Below are 20,808 nucleotides of genomic sequence, written 5' to 3' on the forward strand. Positions count from 1 at the left end.
CATTTAATTTGAATCATCATCTAGGATCTGTGCCATCCAATATGACAGCCACGGGCCACAGGTGGCTATTTATTTAAATTTAAGTTAAAGAAAATTCATTTTAAAATTCAGTTTTTCTTTCTCACGAACCACATTCAACTGCTCAGTAGCCAGATGTAGCCAGTGGCTGGAGTCTGTGATACTGGATGCAGATGGACATCTTTATCGTTGCAGTTAAGTTCTACCGGACAGCCAGAGTCCCGGCAGCTCCACTCTGATAATACCTCGACCTTTTGGGGAATTCAAAACTTGAATGGCAAGAAAAAAACTGAATCTTGGGAAAGCAGAAAGGGTATTAATTAATAATAATGAACAAAAAGCAAAAGATAAATTCACTATGTGTAGAAACAAGTAAACAGTTTTCCCCAGGTAAATACATTTTCTACAAATCTTTACATTCTCTATTTAACAATCCAGTAATAATCTCTTCCTCAGTATTACAACCACTGGCTGGATTATAACATTTTTTTGGTTCAGGAATAATCTTCTATGGATTTTCTGAATTATTTTTTAAACAGAATATTTATGAAGCTGTCAGTCTGCTCCTTCCCGCTTAGGTATAAACAAGTTTGAAAAGCTTGAGCAAAGAGGAATGGCGGAATGTTTCCAAGTACTTTAAGGCCCTCTGAATGCAAAGCCAATTTTACATCTTCCAATGGTGACAAGGGGGCCACCTCCCCACTTGCTAAGCATCTACTCATCTGTCAGCCTGCTTGGCTAACACTTCCCATTGAAATCTGCCTGGAACTACCCCACCTTGCATACAACACCCCAACATTCATGTCTCCCTGCTTTGTCCAACTACCATCTCCTGTGCCTCCTTCCAGAAGCGTGTACATCTCACTGTCTTCTCATTACCTACTGATACACCTGTCCTCCTGTGTGGCTGGGAGCTCCTTGGGGACAGGAAAGTGACTGACCCTGGTTTGTATTCCCAGCACCTAGCACTGTGTCTGACACAAAGAAAGTTCTCAATAAATATTTATTGATCTGAGCTGAGCAAACTGGACCCAAAGTCGTAAACGTGCTGTCCACCCTCTCAGACACTTAAGCTCTGTCGTGAGGGGTATTTGAGGTATAATCAATGTAATCTACTTTGTTACTGTCTACATTTAATTTAACAGACATTTGAATTAATTTGAAATGTCAGCGGGACCTATTACTGGCTATGATCCAGTTGGCTATCGATAGCCTACGTGTATTTGCTAACTTGACTATAGAAGGTTTCCAACTTCTTGAGAAAAGAGTAAGATTTTCTCTGGGCCCAAATAGACCAATTAATGTGATTACCAAGTGACATGAATAATGCTGTTCTATCTGAATTCTTTAACATTTTTCGAAATACAAATACATTCTTAAATGATGAGATTTGGAGTTAATGAGTCAAAATGTAATGAAAGGTACTGTCAATATTTAAAATGTCAATAAAAATTCATTCTCCAAAGTGTAAGCCAGGAAAATATCAATTGGTTTTTTGTTCCCAAGAAACTTAACTTTATAAAATGGGCAAATACCCACATTTCAAAAGGGAAGCCCGAATAGGTCATATTCTGCCAAGAAATCATTAGCTCATATGCATGTGCTTTTTAAAACCAAAATTTAATAATTTTGATTAAAAGACTGGCATTAGCAATAAAAATTTAAGACCTAGTAACTCAGCACCAAATGCAAACTGTGAAAACCAGGAAAGTGAGTTCCTAACCAGAATGTGTGTGTGTGTGTGTGTGTGTGTGTGTGTGTGTGTACATGTTCCTCTTTAGTGTTGCAATGATATCAGAGTCAACTGGACTCCTTCCCTCAAGGTTGGACTGGAAGCCTAATGACTCCTTTGTTTTTCATCTCTCCTTTTCATAGCAGTGTTCTGGAATACCACATTGTATAACATTGATGTTGAAAGACCGAATAAATACAATCTCTCTCTGAACTTACTAAGGAATTTGTAGAACAATTTTGTGACTCTCCTTTATTTAGAGCAATACCCTGGAGACCATATTTGTATAGAGACTTAGCGTTTCTAAATGCTTATAAGTGCATTATCACATTTAATGCAAATTGTTCGTATACATGATTAGCTCAATTATTCAGGCAACATCTGCTCAGTTTACATATTATTCATGACATTTTCCCCCACCACCACTTTTTTCCTTCCCGGCCTGAAATGTGATCGTTTTCTTTCCTATTAGTCTTGTACTAGTGGCAAGGGAGGAAGGAAAGGAGAGGAAATTCAGGCTAATCCTATTTTTAAATTTATAGAGCTCTTTTAGAAAAGTCACTGAGAATATTAAAACTTCTAGTTAAATTAAGGCTCTGGTGAGTAGAGGCATGAATTTAAATGATTTAAACTATTTTAATATTTGTGACTTATTTAAATACATTTCATTTATAACTTCCAATTAATAACACAATTGTTTATAATCATTATTTCCTTTATTTAGGCCTGCGTGCTAGGGATTATTATTTCCGTCTTCATGGGAGAGGAAACGGGACATGGACAAACAGAGGTGACAAGTCTCAGCAGAGCCCCAGCCTGGAAACCAAGTCACTGGACCCTAAGTCGCACCGTTCCCTGAAACCAGGGGCTCCCAAGCTTCAGCGTGCTCATGGGATTTCCGTGGGCTGTGATGCGCAGATGGCCGGAGGGGGGCGCTAACCCTGAAATTTCTGATTTGGCAGATGGGGTGGGGCCTGAGAATGCACCTCTCTTAAAAAGCAGCAGCGGGACCACACTTTTGAGAACCACCGCTGTAAACCATGGCTGCCTCTCTCACCTCTCTTTACAGCCCACGAAGCTGCAACGCACATGGGAGCAGAGAAAGTCTCCTCGAGACCCTGTGGCCCCTCTACGTCCCCGCCCCCATGGCCAGCCAGACACCATCCCAGCGCCAGTGGCAGGCACCTCACGCACACCACATCAACGCTGCATGAACCGACTTCCGTTTTCTCATGGTACTGGGGAAACAGCAGACCGGCCAAGAGAAACTTGTAAGTAACCTTTTTTGGTAGGATCTGTTTAAGCTAAAATGTCTGATCCTTTTTTTTCTTCTAAGCCACTGAATTTATTAAGCAAAACAAAGAAACCCAAGACAGAAAGGAAAACTGACCCCTGGTCCCCATCCCTTCCAGGAGCACTGTATGTGCTAGAGAAGCCTGAGTCACTCGCCACGAGGTAAGCCCTCCAGGGGTCTGTCGGTCCTCTCCCCGAATGCACAAGACCACCACCGGCATCTGTCAGTGCTTCCAGGGCTTTCTGAAGAGGGGCTGATTTGCTCTCATCCCGCAGAAATAAATGACTGTCCTTATTTTCCCCACCCCCAATCATTTCTTCCACTCCTTCCTTTCCATTGCAAAATAAGTCACTTTAAATGACCATTATCCTGTTCATTTTTTCAGACTCCTTGGGAAGATAGATGCTATGCTTTTTGAGGGAAGTGGCCAGATTGTGACACCCCAGACAGTTAAGTAGCTGGAGAACCAAGATCACATGACCCACAACATTCTATATGAGATCCCACTGGTGAAAATATAATAGCTGCAAGAAATGGATTACTGACAGTTAATGTTTAACGTCATGGTCTTACCTATGCACACTAGATCCATAAAACCATACATTCCATAGCAGATTTGAAAAAGGATGTCCTTCCTCTGCCACACTGCATAGGGGCTGAAGGCTGACCAGAGGAGCCAGGTCACACTCGCTATTAAGAACAGGGATCCTAGGATTACAGCAATCATCTGAACTTTCTCAACCAGTGTTATAGAAATGCTTTGCCACTAAAAGAAAAACAGAGGCATGTGAGAAAAAGGTGCTGTTTAATTTAAAAAGAAAAAAAAGAACACATTTTCAGCCCCATGTTTCTCTCCATCATGTTAGACCCTTTTCAATCTGATCAGACCCCAAATGAATTTTTTCACTTCATCCAGGCTATAAAAAATAGACAAGCAGATAAAGAGTAATGAATTGCCTTAGCTTCATTATTTTCAGTAATTCACCGTTCTGTAAATTTAATCTAGTTTTATTCCAGATAACAGTACTGAGAGTAAATGGCTGAAGAATATTTAGTACCTGGGATCACATTATTATCTTTCACGCCTGCACGAAATTAAATACACTCCAAAGGTATGTGTTGAAGATTCCTCTATTTGGAAACTTATTTTGCTCTTTAACACATTTGGCTACTGCAAAAAGGGGAACTGTCTCTTGTTTTTGCAAAAAAAAAAAATATGTAAGAAACAAATAAGTTACATAAGAACAGCAGTGAAAAAGTCGTTAAAGTAACACACTAGAATTATAGGGGAGCTCTAAGATTGTACGTTATCTGTTATTGGTACATTTCATATACTGAGATATTACTGAACTTTATCTAATGGGTAATCTGTGAAGCCATTTTTGTCAAGATTTAGAATTTGTAAACAAACGGAGTATCTTTGAAATTCACCAACTGCGTAAGTACCACAGTATTCAATGGGGAGAATAATTTGGTATCCTAAGTATCAGTATTTGGGAGGATTTTACAGTACAAATGATCAAAAGTCTTTCAAGGGTGTTATCAACTTGAAAGAATTAATTAGTCATGTTCTCCCTTTTGCATAACTGAGACAGAAACAAAAGTAGAATTGCTATTATGGTTTGTCAGTAAACAGTGAAACTCAAAACAACCTGCACAATTTCATTCTGTGTGAAAGAGCTCTGGCTGCTGCAACATATGGCTTGTCAAAAGGATTCCTCAACAGTTTAAATAAGCTTTAAAAACAAATGAGCGTGAACAATCAGTATCCACTGGGTGAATCTGATATTTCCTTAAACTCTTTACTTACCTTTAAGTCTGAATATGTGCATTCCTACCCTTCCCTCTCTCCCTTACCACTTCGGTCTCTCATCATAAATAATTTACGTATCATATTTAAATGTGCCCTTTACCTTGCATATTCATGGATATTGTTAAATTCTACATTTGTTAAAGATTAAATAGCAAAATGAATTTGAAATATTTAATTCTCTAAAGTCATTTATTTTTCCTTTAAAAATTTCAGAACCAAATGACAGTTTGGTGGAGTCCTACAAGAAAGGTATTTCTAACGATTTTAATATGCAGATTCATTTACTGAAAAATGGCTTTTGCTTTTACAATTCTGGATGAATAATAATTAAATTTGTCAATATTATCTTATCATTACAACTGAATCAATTTATTTCAAGCATGCATTTGAAGTTGTTTTTTTTTCTTTTACGAGTTTCCTGACATAATTTTAAACACATTAATTTCAAAGTGCCAAGCATCTGAATTTAAAGCCATTTTAAATTTGGTGTCACCGAACAAGGGTCAGGTGTCACTCTTTGTTGTTTTTGTTTAGTCTCACTGCTCGTTGAAATTTGCATTAAATACAACATGGTAAGCAACAAGAAAACTCCTTCCAGCGAACATCCATCCCAGACGGATGCTATCACGTCTATACGCATTATGTTACTCTTTATCAATTTATTAATCACATCGGATAGATGAAAACAAAGCATACTTTTAAACTTATGGGGCAAAGGTACACAAGTTGTGTGTGTGTGTGTGTGTGTGTGTGTGTGAGAGAGAGAGAGAGAGAGAGAGAGAAAGAGAGAGAGAGAGAGATTTTCACATGGTGAACAATATGTTTCAAAATATATAAGCCTGAATGAATCACAGGAGTCTTGGGTGAGCAGCAGTGAGTAAGAAGGATTTATCACGAATGGTATGGGGCATCTGGGTGGCTCAGTTGGTTAAGCATCTGCCTTAGACTCAGGTCATGATCTCAGGGTCCTGGGACCGAGCCCTCTGTAGGGCTCTCTGCTCAGCGGGGGTCTGTTTCTCTCTCGTGGTCTCTCTCAAGTAAATAAATAAAAATACTTTTTAAAAATTATTTTAAAAAAAGAATGGTCTTACTAATATCTACCTTCCTTTTTCAGAAATCCTTTATGTTGCACATTCATTCTGTAATTTTAGTGGAGTTAAATTTGGACAGCTCGATATTGTACAACTAATTAATTTAGCTTCAATTAGGCTTACTAATTAATTGATCCAAGACTGCCTGCATGCCAACTGAGAAAAACATGGTGGCCATAGGCTATATGGTGAGGTCCTACTAACCACTTGGGAGTTTGGTGAACTGGCCAGGACAGATGGATGAAGTTGAGGTGTCTCCTGGGACACAGGAAATTGCGGTAATTCACATCTGAGAGTCAGCATGACTGCCGGCCACACTGGGCGAGGAAGCTTCTGAAGCACAAGGCTTAGCTGTTCTGTGCCAGGGAAGGAGAATGAGCGAAGGGACAGACTCACCAGGAATAAGAAACATTGATGTTTCACACGTGTTTGATGACACCAAATTTAAAACGGCTTAAAATTCAAATACCTGGCAGGTTAGAATTAATGTATTTTAAAATTATGTTCAGAAAACTAGGGAAAAAAGAGAACAACTCTCAATTTCAGTACACTGAGATGCTTATATATAATTATCATAGAAATTATTTTTTGTGGTAGAGATAGGAAATAATCTGAGATTTTTGAAGCTTATGTCTCAAGAAGGATAAACGGCTCAAAATCTATAAATAAGCTCCCTGAAATTTCTGGTTTTATATCATTCCGGTAATAATGCAAATGCGCCAATGTGTCTGAAAGCGCATCGATGTTCTTCATACACTGAGGAACCTTAAAATTAGCACCATTTCACTGAATAGCTAATGAGGGCAAACCATTATTGAAACCCAAATCATTAAACTGATTATGAACATAGGGATTTTCCCTCTGAACGCTGATATCATCTTGGTAATTTCTTTGCCCATTATATAATGCTCTTTCTTACTGTTACCATTACGCGAAAAAAAGTGGGATTGTTCACATTCTTCCCCTAGGAAAAATAATGCTGCTTTCCACCACTAGGAAACACCCACCTGGCGTCTTTGCCCTGGGAAGTACACATTATCTAACGGGCTCAGCCTCAAGAAGATGTGTTAATGGACCATTAGCTTAGACAATAAAAATAGAAGATGAGTCTCTTGGGGCTTCTCTCTCTATCCCAATGGTATCCAAGGCCTGGATTTCAGTCTGTGAGATATTTCTAAATCTTGAACAGAATTTGTCAACTGCTGAACATACTTTTCACCTCTAAAACTTAATATGTATGGATGTATGTATACATGTATGGGTGTATGTATGTGTATGTGTGTATGTATTTATTTAAATTTCTTTCCAAGTTTGGGAAGGTACTATACCAATAAGCAGATTGACTCTAAATAATTGCTATTATTTATTTCTTTCCATAATATTTGAATATGTTTCACTTTTATTTTCCTGAAAAGATGTTCACTTCTACACAAACCATTGGATGTATTGTTAGCAAAAATGGGACCAAGTGGTTCCTCTTCTGAAATTTCATCCTCATTTGGTGTATAGAAGCAATTTAATAATTACAGCCTATATTTATATAGGGCCAGTATGTCCCAGGCACTTTTCTGAGAGTTTTTTAAAATTCATTTAATTCATTTAATCCCCGCAAAATTTCTGTGAGGAAAGTACTATTATTATCCCCATTTTAAAGACAAGTAAGCTGAGGCAGAGAGAGGTCAAACAATTTGCCCAAGGTTACACACCTAGTAAGGACGAAAGCTGAGATTTAACCCAGGCAGTCTGGCTCCTAGGTTCATGCTTTTATATTATATTTATGTTATATATTTATATATCCTTGAACAACACAGGAGTTAGGGGTGCCAACTACCCACACAGCCAAAAATCCATGTATAACTTCTGAATTCCCCCAAACATAACTACTAGTAGCCCACTGCTGACCAGAAACCTTAGCAATGACAGGGGCGCTTGGGTAGCTCTTGAGTTGACATGTGGCTCTTGATTTCGGCTCAGGTCATAATCTCAGGGTTGTGAGATCAAGTCCTACATCAGGCTTGGGCTCGAGCTCAGCAGGGAGTCTGCTTGGGGAGTCTTGCCCTCTGCCCCTCCCCCCCCACCATATGTGTCTGCACACTCTCTCTCTCTCTCTCTCAATTAAATAAATAAATCTTACAGAGAAAAGAAACCTTAGCAATGACATAGACAGTCGACTGACTCATATTTTGTAAGTTATATGTATTATATGCTATATTCTTACAATAAAGTAAGTTGGGGGGGTAATGAGAAGAAAATCATAAGGAAGAGAAAATACACTTACAGTACTATACTGGATTTATCCAAAAACATCCATGTATAAGTGGGCTCACATGGTTGAAACCTGTGTCATCCAAGGGTCAACTGTACTATATAATAATTCTACTGAGCTCTGATGACAAGCTCATTAACTACATACACCCCATCTTTGCAGTGACACCACAGTTTTCCTGGGAACAGCTTCAAGTCTGTCTTCTCTGGTCTCCTGAAATAGCTTTCCAGCTGGACTGCTAGCCATGAGTCATTCCCTGATCCTGAGTGGCACCCCCAAGTCTACATTCCTAATGAAAGGAGCCCCGTGAAGGAGGGCTACTTATGTGGCTCAGTACATATTCCCAGTGCCTGGCATAGAACTATTGCAGGAAGGATGAAAGGAAGGGATAGAGGGATGTGATGAGGAGGAGAGGGAAGGAAGGAGATAGGAAGGGAGGAAGGGAAGGAGAAAGGGAAGGAGGGAGGAACATGTACGCTCCCCAATTCTGCTTAATCTGCCTCCCTGTATTATCCCGAATGCCATGTACTTTTCATTTTGGTCCCTCTCTGCCTTTGAGCGTGTTCCTTTCTCAGCATGCCATGCCCTTCTCCCTTTTCTCACAGGTGGAAATCTCTCGCCCATCCATAACTGGCTTTCATGCCAACTCTTCTAAAAAGCTGTCCCCTCCTCTCCTCGTGCAGAATCCCTCTGTCTGGACCTGATAATCCACTGTTTATATTTCTGTTTGGTGCAGATTTCTCTCTTGCATCCCAGATGATTATCTCCCTGTTGTCCACAGACTGTGAGTTTCATGAAGGCAGAAGCTGAGTCTCACCCAGAAGATGCTTGACTCCTTGGTATCCTGACTTCAGTTTCCATCATCTATCTGACGGCCACAATCTCATTCTCTGCACATCCATTCTGTCCTTCCTACAGGATCAAGTCCCAGCTCTGGCCAAACCACCAATGAGTAGAGAAGTGAGAATTTAAACTCCGATCTGTTTCCAAAGCCCAAGTTCTTTCTAAAATGCCCTTCTCTCCACTTACATAAACTGACACGTCCTACATCTGAAAGCAAAAACAAACTGGGCATAATTATACCTCTCTGAAAGGTGGTTGTACAGTTAGAGAAAAGTCAACATACGCAAAAGGCAGTTGAGCAGAGCAGAGTGCCAGCGAAATGGGTCCAATCATTTTCTAACTGGCGTTCTCAAATACTTCGTCAGTCTGAAAATTGCAGTTTGTTAAATGAATATTATTAACATAAAGAAGACAATCTCAAGGAGATAGATCTCTTTTACCTTACTGAAGTTTGAAAAGAATTAAATAAATTCACATTGGAAATTATTTAATATTCTCATTATACACAGCTGTTCAGAGATGCACCAAGTAAGGTCCACCAGTCCTAAAAAGACACATGGCCCAGAATTGGGTACCACTGTGTGTGAGGGTCAATGTCGGTGTGTCATTCTTCATGGGAAATTAAATAACTACCCTAATAATTACCACAGACTTCTTTGAAACCATGGCAAAATGGTTCCCTTTTCCAGCGAAATCTAACTAATTAACAGAGATTTATAACCTCCTTCAGAGAAAAAAGGATGAAAGAATAAGCTGGGAATTTTCTTTGAAGAAATGATGGGAGCCCAAGCCAAGGTAAGACCAAGTCATCTCCTCATATAAATCACTTCCAGCCGGTAAGATAAGAACTGGAGAAAGGCATACACTCCATCAGGCCTCCAGGAAGCTATTTAGAAAGATGCACCTGTCATTCCATTGTCTGAAATAGTTAATGCACCTTCTCAATTTAGAACCCAACTTCCTCCCCGAAAATAACACACGCTCAGAGGGAATGAAATTGAACTCAAAGAAAGTAGATTCTTTCAGTGTGCATTAAATCCTTCATTCTAAAGTACTGTTTCACCTTTGTTTTTAAAAGGCAGGCTAGATATGAATCATAAGCTAATAGATTTGTAGTATGATGATTTATAGCATGCAGTATGACAGGTGGGATTACTTACCAGTGTCACAAGAGCAAACACCCGCTCTTAAGAAATGTCCTCTTCAGAAAAATGAATTTAGCTAAAACCTATTTTCAATCATCTTAGATAGCATTTAAATTGAACCACTATAAGTTGGGATTTGAAATGCTGGCAGAAAACATCTCTGTGTGTAATCAATCTGACATGAGGCTACAACATTCAGTTAATTATATGCCCATTCTTTGTAGAGTTGTATTTATAGGCTGCATATTAAACATGATTTCATGCTTTGATATGGGTCTTCTCTGCTAGAAAAGCATCTTCAGAAACTTGTAAGAGCTGAAATAAAAGTTAGGGCAAAAAAATTTGCTTTGCCTGAGAAAGGTGAAATCTTTTTTTTTTTTTTTTTTTTTGAGAAAGGTGAAATCTAAACAACTTAGAGAAAATACATAGGAAAACATGGAACTGCTTCTTTAAAATAATTAAGAAAAACTGGTAAAACTCTAGTAAGGCCAATGAAGAAATAAAAAAGGAGATATGAAATGACTGCTCCTTCAGGTAAAAAGAGTAATAAGGGATATAATAAACAACCTGATGCCAATTAATTCAATAACACAGATGAAATAGATAAACTATTTGAAAAATGTAACTTACCAAACTGACTCAAGAAGAAATAGAATGCATGACTAACCCTTTACAAAATAGTTAAACTTAAAAGCCTTCCACAAACAAATGAACAAACACCTCAAGGACCAGATGGTTTTACTAGAGAATTTTATCAAACATTTTAAAAAAACAATATCAAAGTTACATATACTCTATCAGAAATAAAAGAGGACAGAATATTCCCCAACTTATTTTATGAGGTGATGCAAAACCCTGATACCAAAACCTGAAAAAGAAAAGAAAATTATAAAAAAATTCCAGACTAATATTCCCTGTGAGCATAAATGAAAAAGTAATCCTCTACAAAATATTAGCAAATCAAATGTAGCAGTGTATAAAAAGAATAATGCATCCTGAGTGAGTGGGGCTTATCCTAGGGTTGAAATGTTGATATAATAAAGTGTTGATCAGTGTAATTAATGACATTAAGAAACTAAAAAATAAAAGAAAAAGATCCTTTTAAAAGATGCAGTAAAATTATACGACCAACACTCATACAAGATGAAAACTAGGAACAGAAAGAAAACTTCTTAACCTGAAAAGGGCATCTACAAAAGACTTAAAGCTAGGATCATGGTCAGGTGGGAAGAAAGAGAATGCTTTCTTCCCTAAGATCAGGAACTGGGTAGAGATGTTCACCCTTATTACTCCTATTCACTAGAGAAGTCCTGTCAATAGAATAAGTCAAGAAAAAAAAAAAAGGTATAAAGATTGTAAAGGAAGAACTACAAAATTATTTCTATTTGTAGATGACATGATTATCTATGTAGAAAATCCTAGGGAATCTATAAGAAAACCTAACAGAATTAGGAAGTTAATTTATCAAAGCCTCAAAATATGAGGTCAATAAACAAAGATCAATTGTGTAAAATACCAAGAGCAAAAAGTTGGAAAATAAATTACCAAAAAACAATACTACATAAAAAATACCATAAATCATAAATTACTTAGGACTAAAATTTTTAAAAGATAATCTGCAAATCACTGCTAAAAGAAATTAAAGAAGACCTAAACAAATGGCACTTATGAAGACTCACTGTCGTTCAGATAATTGTTCTCCTCAAATTTAGGTTCTACAGTTAAAGCAGAAGAAAATAGTATCAGAAAAACAATGGTTTCTTGTTACTGTTTACAGTTTTAAATCAGAGGCCACTGTTTAGAATGATCACTAATCAGTTGACTTTATCAATCTAATTTTAACTCACAGTGATTAAAAAGAAAAACAAATCTCCAAATTGTTGGTTGCAATTTCCACAAGAGTTCAGCAGAAAACCCTCTGGACTTACTTTCTTGTAGGGAACAATCTTTCCCACCATTCCCCTGGCTAGTCATAATGCATATCCCGTGAGGCCACGGAACATCATTTTGTTTAATTAAAATGCTTGGAACCAGATCACGTGACCAACAGAAAAGCAGAGAAGTGGACGGGCAGCTCCCCATGTGTGCTAGGGGATGTCCTGAGGGTTTCATATTATTGTACAGCACTCAGAGCACCCACCAAAGTTTGCTTCTTCCAGAAACCTGGAAATCCCAAGAGGTTTGACAAGCCGTACTCCAGGACTACAAAGATTGTACTCAATATGGTTTGCAACTCAAGGAGAAGAAACTGAGCACCTCAAGATGAGGCTTCCTAGGATGACTGTCAAGGACTATGTGTCTGGGATCTAAGATTAAACAAAGTAGGAGAGAAATTTTCTTTCCCCAGAATAAAGCCCCTGGGAGAAGATGGCCTCTAAGACTTCACTCCGGTAAGGAGGTTTTTCCCAGTTTTCTTCATGGCAACTAGGCTCGATTGTGCTAGACATAGTAGAATAGGCAAGGCTGCACTTTGACTTTGGGTCAGGAGAACAAAGTCCTGGATGAATTGGGACAAAGATAAAATTGATCCAAGGCCATAGAGAGCAGCAAAGGGACCACAAATCCAAAGCTAGGTAGGCCAATGTGACCAGAGAGTCTGCAAAGTTAACATTTAGTTTCGGCAGGGGCAGAGGAGGGTGATAGAAATTAATCTAAAGTGAATGTTTGGTTACTGAGAAGCAAAACTAGCAGAGCCCAGAGATGTGGAGTGGATAGGGATGCTACATGGGAGGGCATCTGTGAACGGCTGGGGAGCAGGATGCTAACTACACAAGTGAGATGAGCCTTCTATAGAAACATCCAGAAAAAACCCTGGAATAAAAGCTGCCCTTTATCTCGATGCCAAATATTTGGAATAGGAAACTAAGTCCTGAAGAATATCCTATCTGTCTCCAGACTCACAGGACAACGGTAGATCAAAGGAATAGGAGGTGTGAAAAGTTTTCTTATAAGAGATGAATATCCTTAATGGGAAGGTTTTGTCTGAGAAAAATCCCTCAAATGACAATTAACAGAGGCAACAGCTTTTGAACTAACAAGCATTACTTTAGCCACTATAAGCCACAGAGTCCATGAGAAATACCAAAGATTCCGGATGTCACTTAAGATAAAACATATTGATTCTTCCCTTTTTTTTCCCCTCTTAATTCTTCCAGAACTATTCCCAATCTCATCTCTCAATGTTCTCTCTTGTTCAATTGTTTTGATTGTTATAGATTTTCATCATTGTCAAAGGCTTGTTAATCCACATTTAACAGTCCAAAAGTTAAGATAAAAATACACTTTAGCGCTTCAGTGTTCAAGAATTTATATTGCTTTTTCCCTCTCTGTGTTAATTCTTTCTGTAACAAAAGCAGGTGCTATCCGTTATTTTAAATCAGGGAAATCTGCTCCAAGTGCCAACTAATAGAGTTAGTCTTAGTCACAGGATTTTGCCCCATATGAATCAAGTGTGTCTGTATATAATCCATTTCTAGTTCATTACTCTTCTCAATATTCGATATTAATTATGTTGAAACACAGATTCCCCAGGAGATTTCTATCTAAGTAATTAGTAGGTGGTCATAAACATATTCACGTGTTTTCTCCACAAACAGTTGAAAGCTACCTTTGCTAAAGCTTGTTTAAACTCTCAGTGGACGGTTGCTGTTTTCTTTTTTTTTTTTTTAAAGATTTTATTTTTATTTATTTGAAGAGAGAGAGACAGCCAGCAAGAGAGGGAACACAAGCAGGGGGAGTGGGAGAGGAAAAAGCAGGCTCCCAGCAGAGGAGCCTGATGTGGGGCTCGATCCCAGAACGCCGGGATCACGCCCTGAGCCAAAGGCAGACGCTTAACAACTGCGCCACCCAGGCGCCCCGGTTGCTGTTTTCTATCTTGATTTTGGAGCAGAATTTTCATGGAAAGCAACTATCTTCCCATTTGAAATACTTGAGCTCATGTCACCCAAACACTGTACGTTCTGGTGGTCAGAACACTGCCCTCGGTAATTAGGGACCAGAGAATGGGGTGTATCACCTCTTCCGTGGAATTTATGCAGTCTTAACAAAGTGGCTTTCTCTTAGCTATGGAGAGGCAGCCTAAGGTGCTGGGACAGACAGCTGTGAATTGGCTCTAAGAACAAGTGAATTATTCTTATAAGGATCTCAGTGTTCTTCTCTATAACATGACATTTGACATGGAATCTCAGAATAATTGTGTACTGACACTCCATGCTTTGCTCTCCTTCCTTAATTGGGTTCTGGGGACTAAACGAGTGGCCCTAAGACCATGAAGTCAGGAAGTGGCAGAGTCAGGAACAGGGAGAACACAGCCCATCACACTAGGTACTGAATGCACAGTATCTATTACATGGAACCTGGCATTGCCTCTGTTCTTGGCCAGGGAAGCCTCACCATGAGATGACACCACCAACATAAAGGTGTGCACAGAACTGCACCTGCTTTAAATTTCTGATGTGTATAAATGTATCCCTTCAACATATACTTGCCAGACGCCTGGTACATGCCAGGCCCTACAGCAGTTACAGGCTGAGGAAAAATCCTGTTCTTATGGGAATCACTTATTAGCATTAAAAAGAAACACAAAAGGTGACAGGTGAGCTGAGTTTGCAAGGATGGGCAAGAAGTTGTCTGCTCAGTGGAGGGTACGCTGAAGACGTGGGGAGAGATGGGAAAGACAGACAGGAAAAAGCATGTGCAAAGGAGCTGATAGGTCTGGAAAACAGTGAAATTTTTATTATTGCTGGAGAGTAGAGTCCATGTGGGCAAGTGATGGGAGCCAGCTCCTGAGGGGCTCCCAGGATTGGCTATGGAGTTTGAGTTTTATCCTCTCAGGCAATGACTATTAGACAATCACAAGGAAGAACCACGTCTGAAGATGACAGGATGTCTCCGAGGGGCTTACCTGCCTGGCTCTGCTCTTGCATCTGGTGTTTCCCGAAGAGGGACACAATGTATCCCATCCCACATGCTCTTCTGCCACGTGGCCTTGCCCATCCCTGTCAAGAAGGAGCATCCGTTTCTCCACTCCCTTAGTAATGGATGCTTTAGCCAGCAGAATATGGCAGAAGCGACCCTACAATAATTCCAAGCACAGACTTTAACTGTCATGGCAGCTTTTCTTCTAAGAAGTGTGACCAGCTCAAGACCACCATGCCATAAGAATCTCAAGCCATGAGAAGGGGTCATGCAAAGAGGGAGACCGAAGAGCACGGAGGCACTAGATATGTGAATGAGAAGCTATCTTGGAAGTGGCTCCTCCAATCCCAGACCCTCATTAGATATCACAGTGATCACAGACAAATCACCCAACTGAACCCTTTCCATCCACAAAATCAGGAGCAAAAGAAAATGGTTGTTTCAAATCACTAAGTATTGGGATAGCTTTTTCAATGGCAAGAGACGAGTGGAACCCCTCCCTTCACTGATCATTCTCTGAATCGTGGTAACTGCGGGAGCAACAGGCTGAGAATCAGAAAACCAGACTCTTGGTCCGTCATCAACTCATTCCAGCTCCCCAACTTCCTGACCCTTCTCACCCTCACTTTTAAAATGAAGATTTCAATTAAATCACCTGTAAAGCTCCTTTCTGCTCTATAATTCCCTCAAATAATGCTTTTTATTATGTAATCTTCCCCACTGTGTCTCTTACACCCCCATCTCCTTCTCCCCATATCACCTAGGGGTCCTAAGACAAATTGTCCTTAAAAGCACAAAAATTTCTTGGGGGTAATGGAAATACTCTAAAATTGGAATGTCCTAATGGTTGCACAAGCCAATATATTTACTAAGAATCACTAAATTGTGCATAAAAAAATTGATGATTTTAATGATATGTAAGCTATACCTCAATAAAACTTTTTTAAAGATTTATTTATTTATTTTAGAGAGAGAGAGCTAGCAGGACGAGGGGCAGAAGGAGAGGGAGAGAATCTCAAGCCGACTCCCTGCTGAACATGGAGTCCAACACAGGGCTTGATCCCAGGACCTGAGCTGAAATCAAGAGTCAGATACTCAACCAACTGAGCTACCCAGGCACTCCTGAATAAGACTATTTTTAAGCCCTCAAAAAAATCCTTAAAATAGCAAAATGAGTGAAATCTTTTCAGCGATTACTCGTTTGGTTGGTGTATGCCATCTTTTATTAACATTACTTGAAATGGGTTTAATTTTTTAACTAAATATAACCAACAGAGAGGGGACCCCTAAGATGACGATTTATCCAGATTAATTCTGCTCAGCTTTCTAATTCCTAGAAAGATACACACTGGATAAAGAGTTTAGACTCTGGGTAAGATTTGAATATAGGGTCTGATATTTCCACCTCTTCGCTGTATGACTTTGGACAAGACCACAGGGGCTCCCCAGCAATCGCATCTGTGCACATGATGCTATCAAAGCAGAGATATACTGCATAATCAGAGGCCACAGAAAGCACAGAGGAGGAGGTAATGTCTGGGGTTTTGAAGCATCAGTGGAAGTTCATTAGGCAGAAAAGAAGGTGCCAGACAGAAGACCAAGTACCTGCTGTTCTTTAGCTTGAGGTCTGCTTCACCTTCATCTTATCTTTCACTCACCTTTCCTAATAGTTTTGAGTTCTCCAGCTACTCCGAGTTTTGCAAGCCAATGGCAGTCAAAGAGTGACTTGCTTAGCCTTTATTGTGAACAATCCAGTATAACATCTGGTTTCCACCTTCAAAGTAGCTCACAGTCTCGTGAGTGATTAGACCAATGTGTGGCAAGCAGGGGGGCAACACGCTGTACAAACAATACAGCATGTAATTAAGCCACGAGCCATGCGAAAGGGATTGTGAGTTTCATAGGGGGAGTTTGGTGGATAGATGCCGATGCAAGCTTCCAGAATGGCTTCCTGGAAGAGACAGGCTGGCCTGTGAATGGCAGGGAGAATTCAGAGATGCGAAAGTCTGAGCTAAAACCTTCCAGGCAGGAGCAACTCGAGCAAGGCTCCAAGGTGGGAGAATGAGCAAGAGATGTTTCTCCGATGCCCAGCTTTTAAAAAGGGACTGGGAATGCAGGATGCCAGAAAAACTATCTGACAAGTGAAAAGTGTGGTCAGTGGGATTTGGCTGTGTAACACCCAGCAGTATGACTAATTTTCTCCCTATAAGTCCTATTGTCCACAACTGTTTACACATCTGTCCCGCGACCGACCTCACTGTGAGCTCTCTGCAGGCAAGGCTGGACCTTATAGATGTCTGATTCTTTGTCGCTTGGCGGTTTAGTGACACACTCAGAACTCAAGAAAGACTGGGTCAATACCTGAGGTTTGGTTTTGCTTTTTCTTTTTATGTGTGTGACTTGCTCTGACAGCATGAAAGGATCCCAAAAGTCACTTTCACTTTCTAATTCGAGTGTGGTTCTCAACCAAGGATGATTTTGCCCCACCCACTCCCCAGAGGTCATCTGGAGACATTTTTGTTTGCCATTCCTGGAGATGGTGCTACTGGATTCTCAGGGTTAGGGGTCAGAGATGTTGCTCAACTTCCTACAACCTGTAAGTCAGCCCCCACAACAAAAAGTTGTCTGGCCCAAAATGTTGCTAGTCCGAGGTCATGAAATGCTCTTCTGATCTATCACACTGAAGACTAAAACAGATGCTGTGTTTGGACTGTTGGTGTTTTAGTTGTATTCTCTTCTGAACACAAAGCAAAAGAAATGATGGGGAAAAAGTCTGACTCTTTTCAAGATAATTGCACTTAGTTTCCTGGGAAACTGAACGGCAGAGACATCCAAGGTGTGCCACGGGTCAGCTCATCAGCCAGCAAACTACATTACGTGGTCACTGAGTCTGGAAAATGTGTGAGAAACGGTGCAGAGAGGATGATGTCAGATGGTGACTAATGTGTTGATACGTTCACGGTGCCCAGCTAAACACAAGTGCACAATCTCTGTGATTCTGTAGGCAATCAGCTACATGTATATATGAGCACGACCTGCTAATTTTTAAAATGAATGAGAGATGATTCCATAAAGCACTGATGAAGGAGGAAAAGGTATGTTGCTTAAGGAATGATTTCTTTATAACATGGGAGAGATAGATAGGGATGGAGGGAGGGAAGGAGGAAAAGGAAAGGAAAGGGAGGGAGGAAAGGTGGGTGATGGATGGATGAATGGATGGACAGAGAGAAAGACACCCTCATCCAAGGCCACGGCCTTGGTCACTGTAACATCTGTAATGCTGTAGGCCTATGGAGACATTGTGTCTCCATACACTGTAATCACCCAGATTACTGGTAATTGTTGGCTTTTTCTAGTTTTGATTAGGAATTGGAAGAAAGCTATCCAAAAAGATCAGGATGGAGCTAACATTCTGGTACCAACCTAGATCAGGCCACCTTTAAGGCCTTGGAGAGAGAAACCTGCCTTACAGACTCAACTCCTCTGTTGGAGATGGAATAGCCCTTTAGACAGTAGAGAAAGGCAAAACAACCTGGTTCTGAGAGGAATGGCGAGCACAGAAGAAAAATGTGTCCCCTGGGGACCAAATTCAGCCTACTCCAGCTCTGAACACGCATAATTCAGAACTTGTCCTCATAAAAGCATATTTGGAAGGAGGCAGAATGCTCCTCAGAGGCCCTTCGTTTTAAGGAAGAGAAGAGAGTGGTCCAAGCAGAGAAGTAAAGGCCTATGGCAAGGCTGCAGCTGGCCACTGGGACGGCAACCAGCATGGGTCCTCAGCTCCGGGGACTCCGGACGTACCCCGAAGCCTCGCCCTTCCTAGCTGGCTCATCTTCTCACTCCTGTGAGCTCGGTACGATTCACTCTTAATCCTGCCTTGCCACTCCAATAGAGACAGCCCGTTCCCTACAACAGTGGCCGAAACCTCCTGCCGTGTGATCCTCGACCATGGACGGAGCCCTGACTGCAGGTGAGGTTTTCACAAAGCCGCACCCCTACTTCTTATGTAAGTTCTATCTGGAAAACAATCCTAGATAATGAGTGTCACAGAAGGAATGATTGTGAGATTATCCTCCTGACAGTGGAACTGGCTTTGAAGCCACTCTACTGATGAACAAGATCTGTCTGCTAGAAGACGCGAAAGCAAATTTTCTAGAGGTTTCCCTCCCCGGAAAGATATATAGAGTGAAAAAAAAAATCAACTTAGTGGTTTGAAGATAAGAAGAAGGCTTGGGATGGAGGGAGGGAAGCACTATTGATATTTTTGGAAATCATATTACCATATTGTTGCTTTTAGGAGGTTATGTCCCTAGTGAAGGATAATTTATTCTTCAACAAACTCCTTTGACAAGTTTTGCAACTGAAAGCAGGAGCGCACGACCGGAGCTACGCATGCATTGCAAACAGCGTAACAAGGCAACTTGCACCCCCACATAATTAATAAATTATGAAATAGCTGTGATAACACTAAATGAGCCCCCCTCACCAAGAGAAACAAAGCCTTTATCTGGGCATTTTAGGGCAAAGACCAGGAGAGGGCAGGCAGGCGTCAGGTTGTGGTGGTGGGTCCAGAACGTGAAAGGTGCCATCTGGACATAGCCAGGGAAGAGGAAGGGACCCATGGGGGGCAGAACAGTTCCCACGGAAGAACAAGCTCTAGGTGGAGAAAAGAAGGAGCCCAGAACGTCAGATCTGTTCACTTGCAGAAGCCCCAGCGGCCTGGGACAGGAAAGGAGGGCAGAGAAGGAGCTGCGAAGCAACAGAGGGAGAGCGAGCGCAGCACGGAAGCCGGCTGCGACGGTGGTCCACGGTGGTGATCTCTGGAAGCTGCTCTCACTGACATTAAAAATCCAGGAAGGTGAGAAGGTGGGCAACACAGAACAAGGCCAGTGTATTTCCAGGTAGCTGGGGCCCATGAGAAAAGTGTCTCTCCTGCAGCCACAGAAGCAGAGCTCTGTGTGAACAGCTTGATGGAGACAGCATCTGTGTAGTGTGCGTGTGTGTGTGTGCGCATGCACATGCGCGTTCGACGGCCATGTGCTGTGTCCTCCGACCTCATGACGGTCAACGTCAGAAGCCTCAATGTAGCTGGACCCCAATGAGAGTCCTAACTGCTATTTTCTGTATAACCTGGGAAACGTGCTGGACATTTCAGAGCCTCATTTTGCAAAACGGGGATAATACTACTAATATGTAGAACTGCTGTGAACATCACAGAGATAATTTTTATAAAATACTTAGCAGCATCCCTGGCACGTTAAGTGCTCAATGAGCGACATCTAGCTATTAACTGTGAAGAGGACGGACTTCCCAGAAACTCACCAGCTGAGCTCTGAGAGGGTTTATCAAATGCGCAAATATAGCAACGACCCTTTCTTTCTCTTCCAGGACCATCAGTGTAACTTGTCATGAAGTCCCATTTGGGGAATATATTTTCTTTCTGGTTCTCTAGAAAAACTGGGCAAACTATATTCATCAATTTTGTCACTAATTTAGAAAATGTTAGAATATATGCAATTGTATGGGGCGCCTGGGTGGCACAGCGGTTAAGCGTCTGCCTTCGGCTCAGGGCGTGATCCTGGCGTTATGGAATCGAGCCCCACATCAGGTTCCTCCGCTGGGAGCCTGCTTCTTCCTCTCCCACTCCCCTGCTTGTGTTCCCTCTCTCGCTGGCTGTCTCTCTCTGTCA

General features: G+C 40.8%; 1 protein-coding gene across 1 annotated transcript in view; it reads right to left on the reverse strand.

Annotated features, from left to right (window-relative positions):
* Positions 1 to 20,808, reverse strand: part of MARCHF11 (membrane associated ring-CH-type finger 11) — a 103,006-nt gene that overhangs the window by 18,526 nt on the left and 63,672 nt on the right. Inside the window, exon 3 of the mRNA XM_026506714.3 lies at positions 3,618 to 3,810. Within this exon, the coding sequence (XP_026362499.2) occupies positions 3,618 to 3,810 (193 nt within the window). The remainder of the gene's footprint in view (positions 1 to 3,617; positions 3,811 to 20,808) is intronic.

Source organism: Ursus arctos, unplaced genomic scaffold (assembly GCF_023065955.2).
Source record: "Ursus arctos isolate Adak ecotype North America unplaced genomic scaffold, UrsArc2.0 scaffold_15, whole genome shotgun sequence".
Taxonomy (NCBI): Eukaryota; Metazoa; Chordata; class Mammalia; order Carnivora; family Ursidae; genus Ursus; species Ursus arctos.